General features: G+C 42.4%; 1 protein-coding gene across 1 annotated transcript in view; it reads left to right on the top strand.

The window, feature by feature from the left end:
* Nucleotides 1-1,930: 1,930 nt before the first annotated feature.
* Nucleotides 1,931-6,000, top strand: part of LOC119170027 (prolyl endopeptidase) — a 44,956-nt gene continuing 40,886 nt past the window's right edge. The window contains exons 1-3 of the mRNA XM_075881011.1: nucleotides 1,931-2,051; nucleotides 2,144-2,280; nucleotides 4,553-4,680. Of these exons, the coding sequence (XP_075737126.1) occupies nucleotides 2,215-2,280; nucleotides 4,553-4,680 (194 nt within the window). The 5' untranslated portion in view covers nucleotides 1,931-2,051; nucleotides 2,144-2,214. The remainder of the gene's footprint in view (nucleotides 2,052-2,143; nucleotides 2,281-4,552; nucleotides 4,681-6,000) is intronic.

Genomic DNA, 6,000 nt, shown 5'->3' with positions numbered 1-6,000 from the left:
TACGACCCGGGCAATGCGAAGCTCCCAGCTACTTGAAAATATTGAATTTTGCGTTTACATGCAAAAACATGCACGAATACCCCCCGCAAAAAAAAAAAAAAAATCACAGCATATTCAAGGAGTGAATGATGAGTGGGGCGAAGCGTCCGTCCGTTCTTGCTTCCGTCCATCCGTGCGTCAATCCATGCGTCAGTCCGTGCGTCCATCTAGTGAAAACTACTAGTACCGCCATCTCCTAGTACATTTCCTTCCTCCGTGTCGCATCCCCTGTGGCACATGCCAGCTCCGCGCGTCCACCCGTGCGTCCATCTAGTAAACACTCGAGTACTGCCATGTCCCATCTCGCATACACTGTGGCACATACCCGCTCTAGAGCGGGTATGTGCTAGCGGGTTTGTGCCACCGGTGACTACGTACTACAACAACGGGGGAAGGTCAGACTCACGGCCTAAGGAGCATAGAGTTAATATACAGAGTCTGTATATTAACTCTAGATAAGGAGCTTCGCCCCTAAAATATATTGCTACGCCCCTGTCCTACGTCACTGTGTTATTTTTACTTTCTGTAAATAAGTTCAGTCACATTAGTCTGATAACGCACGTGGAATTACCGTGCACGCGGCGGAGAGAAAGGACGCCAGACAACTTGTCCGTAGATCACCTAGAGATAAGCAATATCATTGCGACTGATGCATCTGTGTCAAAAAAAAAAAAAAAAAGGCTGGGGTTTGCATCTTTTCTCCATCTTGGAACTGGTCCTTTTCGATTCGACTCCCAGATTATACCCCTGTATTCATTGCAGAATTATTGGCTATTCTTGTCTTATGCAACTTGCCTTCAAGCGAATCATTAGCAGTTATCATTATAGATTCGTTATCAGTACATAATGCACTTTCTGCGCCAGCAAATGCAGAGCTGACGAATACGTTTCGGCATTTAGTACCAAAAAACGTTAAAAAAAAAAAAACTGCATTTGCTATGGATACCAGGCCACCGCGGATTATAATTGAACGAAATGGCGGACTCTTTAGCAACGGTATCCCCGAGTGGGCCCACCATCCCAGTTTTGCCAGATACGGCTTACGTGACAGCGCTAAGGTTCCGAAATGCTTGTTTGCAATGGGGAATAGGTAATTTGGATAAATTTAAAGATTTCAAGCATTTAAGGTATTGCGCTGGAATAAACAGTGGTGTGTATCTCGCCAGTTAGAGGTCACTTATACCAGATTGCGCTGCGCAGTTCCACAACTAAATTATTACCTTAACAAAGCTCGACTCAAGGCGTCACCGCTGTGCATTTTTTGCAACGAAATTGAAACAATTGAACATTTCTTTTTATTCTGTCGTCGTTATTCTTATCAGAAAAAAAAAAAGATTTTTAGTAGCCCCATTAGCTAGGAATACAAGTAAATGTACCAGTAGTTTTATCACTTGGCAGCACTTCATTTGGTTCCTGCCACAGGGATATATACTCCATTGTGTTTGATTACATCAATGCAACTAAAAGATTACCGTGCTAGCTGAACCCTAACCTTTTCAGATCTTTAGTTTATAATTCGTAGCGATGTCTATCAGGAACAAGAGATCGTTTGACTGCTTGCTCAGCAAACATTTTTGTTTATTGGCAGTATTATCTCTAAACTAGTTTTTCAGGTTGGCTTTAATTTCATTTTAATTTCACTTAAGTATCTTGCCGCCCGGTTCTTGGCCCATCCCCCTTTGTGGGTGAGCGCCATCCATCTGAGGTCATCAGCATCAGATAAGACAACGAAGATAGGCTTCAAAGGGACCAGATTTCAATGCACCGTTCAGCAGCATTGCAAAGCCTCTGAGACTGCTGCATAATAATTAGTTGAGTGACTTAGTCCCACATTGTTATATCGGAGCGCGGAAAACCGGAAGCTACTGGTGGCGAAACGTTCCGTTTAAACTGAACGCCGCCCACCCACCTTGCTCAAAATAGACTTGCCTTTGCGCTCTTTGGGCTTGCCACCCATCTCAGACTCTCAGAGTAGTGGCATATTCCACATTACAGTCCATATGGTGCAGCAGGTAACAACATAAACACCTGGCAACGCTGATTATTAGACTGGCGCCGGCCCGAGCGATAGCAGGAGTCGGTTCATTGTTCATTCGATTTGTAGTGCAGACGCTGGTGCAACCAAAGTCCGGCTGCTGTCGTTTTTTGAGATTTACCAGTAACCACTTCGTAGCCATGAGGTTCAGGTATCCGACGCCGCGGCGGGATGAAACTGTTGTGGACATTTACCACGGCGTCAAGGCAAGTTGTTTCGGATCTTTGACTGCAATTGCAATCTGCTGATAATGACTTTCATAATTGGCAAAGAGCTTTCTTTGAGCTGAGAACTGTCGCATGTCGTTTTGTTGCACATGGTGCCAGGCAAGCTAGCACCGAGAATTTGCGTGCAATACTCCGTCGGTAGCAGTCGTCGCTTTTTCGAAATTACTTGTAACAAATGTGTAAAATGAGATACATGTAATAGCGGTATTACACGCTCACTTTTTATCACGATCGGGCTTGGTTCGGAACTAATTACTGTTGACAAATTTGATCGCGATCGGGCTTAACCGCGATCACCAACCGTGTGACACCGGTACGATATTGTTATAGTAAACAAGCATTTTTATTGCTTCCTTTTTTTGCTCATAGCTTGCCTAAGTCACTCTAAAAAGCTGCGTCATTCATTTATTGAATTCTGTTATGTTCTAACGTTCTAACCATGCAGAATGGAATAACTCGGCGAATGAGGTTACTGTTCTGCGTTGCTCAATCTTCATACATAATCTTGAGAAAAACGTCAGTGTTTCAAGCGGTTTACACAGAGGCAAAGCCACACTAGTACTTGCCATCGAAAGAACGCGAAGTCTAGACTATTTAAAAAGGACGGAATGCAAAAACGAAACGTAGCAACAAGGATACAGGAAATGAAGTACTCGGTGACACATCACAAAGATCAAACAACAGTAACAAAGGTCGCAGAAAAGACAAGTGCATTCATTTAATGTGCTTGAGATAAAATAATATGAAAATACAGAAAATGGAGTATGAGGTATTGTCGGTCACCAAACAGGATGCGCTTCGAGCAGAATGCTGATGCACTTTCTTCTGGACAAGAGAGACGGAGTGTGCTAGGTTGCACTGAAACACATTTGGTCAGTTTGATTCTCAGCACTTTTTACTACGAGACCACTGAATAGCTGCAAAATTTTGCGGTTTTTGTTAGGAAACACAGCCATGTTTCTATGTTAAGGCCTTTAGGAAACAAACTGCAACAGTATGTCTTGTGCAACTGGATGACCTTTATTTGCTGGCACATTTTAAGTTATATTGCAAATACTCTTTGAGGGGTCTCAAAAATGAAGGATTAAAAGGGTACAGTTCAGGCCAGCGATAAACTGAACACATGACATTTTATTAACAGGCTTATTCATAGCAAGCTCAGTTTAACATTTGCAATGCCACATTCATGGTACATTGTATGTGTCATGTTATTACATATTGTATTGGCATTCTATTGGGTTATTTGTTGTTACTGCAGTAATTTTTAAGATTTGTGTGGCAAGCACAACATTTTGTAAAAACATGTTAATAAAATGTCACACACGTTCATTTGCTCAATGTGTTGAAAGGTATCCATTTGTTACATGAGCGGCACTTTCTTTCAAGGCTATGCAGGCTTTTGTGATATTCAAGACTACTGTGTCACAAAAAGTGCGGTCAATGGCTCCTTTTTGTCAATTCTCTGGAAGTTCACTCAAAATGTATAGCAGGTCTTGTTGCAGTGGTGGTACATAATTGGTGAGATGTAATAAAAAAAAAATTGGTGCCTTGGTCTGGTGAAGATATAGTGATGGACTACATTGAGACGCATTCAAGGGCTAGTGTGAATATTTCTTTGTCTAATTTATAGAGATGGATGTTATGGTCGGTTGACGGAGAGATAGTATTTTTTCATTGCTGCACATCACTGGCCCAGACAACTTTAGCTGTGCAAAGTTAGGGCTGTGAAATTCACATTTTGAAAGCTAATGCCATCATGCAGTAAAGTAATTGTGAAAACAGCAATGCTTCAGCTAGTTCACGAACTACACACGAATGGGATGAACCTATTAACGGGTGCAGGCTTTCATTGATGTAGTTGTGCTTTGCAGGCTGAGAGTGATAATTTCTCGGTAGAAACATGTGTTGCACAAGGAAAGCATGGCTGGTATTTTGTAGCGATACCTTTTTCAGGTGCTAGTGCATTTTCGTGATTTTCCATGCTTGGCCAGTGGTTAGACTGACGATACATCTATATAATCAGCAGAATCAGGAGGCCATGAAACTCGGATAATTATGCATGGTTACAAAATACCTAATCAGGACACTGTAGAATGAAGAATACTGCAGGAACCAGTACAAGCACACACCAGGCTGTCATTGGAAACTACACATTGATTTAGTGAAAAAATTTTTTCACCGTATTATTTTAAGTGTGTGCATGTTTTGCTCTTAGTAGGGTTTCATGGGAAATGAAACATTGTGTTTGCAGGTTGCAGACCCTTACAGATGGATGGAGGATCCTGACAGCGAGGAAACAAAGGCCTTTGTAGATGCTGAGAACGCTGTCACAACGCCCTTCTTGGAACAGTGCAAGGATCGTCAGAAGATTAAAGAAAGGTGATAATGGATCCATGAGTTCAACATGTGCCTGAGTACTGTTGCTCATAAATATATTTCTATTATATAGTGCAGGGCTCTCAAACACGTTGCCCGCGGGCTGCATGTGGCCTGCGAGCCCTTCGATTGCGGCCACTTAACTGTCTTGCCATTCTCAGTATGTTCTACATAGGCAATACGTGTCTAAAGCATTGTTTTGGTGAGGCACCCCCATGTGGTCACCATTTGTTAAAACGTAACCATGAGACAAAAACTGTATTTCAGAATAAGCATGCAGATTTTGGCCATTTTGAAGATCGGCATCAAGATGTTGAAATTCTAGCACCAAATCTCATTCAGAAGTGACTCGTATATGAGATATGGGATTGGTTTTCTTTCATATTTCTTTCAAATGGCAATGTTTACTGAATATTTAAAAAACCCCCACCACTGCTCCGACCTTTCTCACTGGTCTGGCCCTCTTGATAGTGGCCCAACCTGCACATGATCGTCTTTGCTTTCTCGAAAAGATACTGAACAAAAATCTGACAAACTGATGAAGACATCGAAATTCTACTCAAAGGATGCCACTGTTTCGATAAGCAGAGTCTATGTCAAGTGTTTTTGAACAGTTTGCTGTATTTTTGATGGATTGTCAACGTGCGATGGCTGGATATGAGTGCAAGCCGCGGCGTCACATTCTATCGGAGGCATGCAGGGTGCACATGCTCCCATCCTAGTCTTCCTTTTCTCCACCTGTCCTTTCATTCCATTCACTCCCATTCACAAAGCCGTGGGTTAGGGAGCATTGTTTGCTGCTGTAGTTGTTCTGGGAACCATAGGGGAGCTGAGCGGGTTGAGAGACGGGGTGACAGCTCGCCTGTTTCTGGTGAGTGTAACCTCATCCCTCTAGTTCACTGCGCGACTGCTAGAAGAGACGGTTTGCGAAAAACTCATTAAATTAATTATTTCCCTCTAGTTTCTGCCGGAAGTAAAGGTTATGTCTATCAATTTCAACATTTAATCTTCCAACTTATCTGGAAATCTTGGTGGCAAAAATTTAATTCAGTATCTCTTCAACTCTTTTGCTACCGCACCTATTCAATCGTTCAGTTTGAACGATGCATTTCGAGTTTGAATTTTAGCATGCTCGTAATGTTTGTGGGCGCCTGACGCCATCTAGTTCAGAAAGTAGAAAATGCACAAAGAGATCCACAATGTTTTGGTTGTTTCTTTCCATACGGAAGTTTTCCCTTGTCGCGGGTTGTTGCACAAGCGTGCCGATAATGGCATAGTTTTCCTAAAAGATGACGCGTCTTTTGCGAATCAAGCGCATCAACA

Source organism: Rhipicephalus microplus, chromosome 2 (genome assembly GCF_043290135.1).
Source record: "Rhipicephalus microplus isolate Deutch F79 chromosome 2, USDA_Rmic, whole genome shotgun sequence".
Lineage (NCBI taxonomy): Eukaryota > Metazoa > Arthropoda > Arachnida > Ixodida > Ixodidae > Rhipicephalus > Rhipicephalus microplus.
Note: the sequence above shows the minus strand (reverse complement) of the source record. Positions and strands in the feature narration are given on the sequence as shown.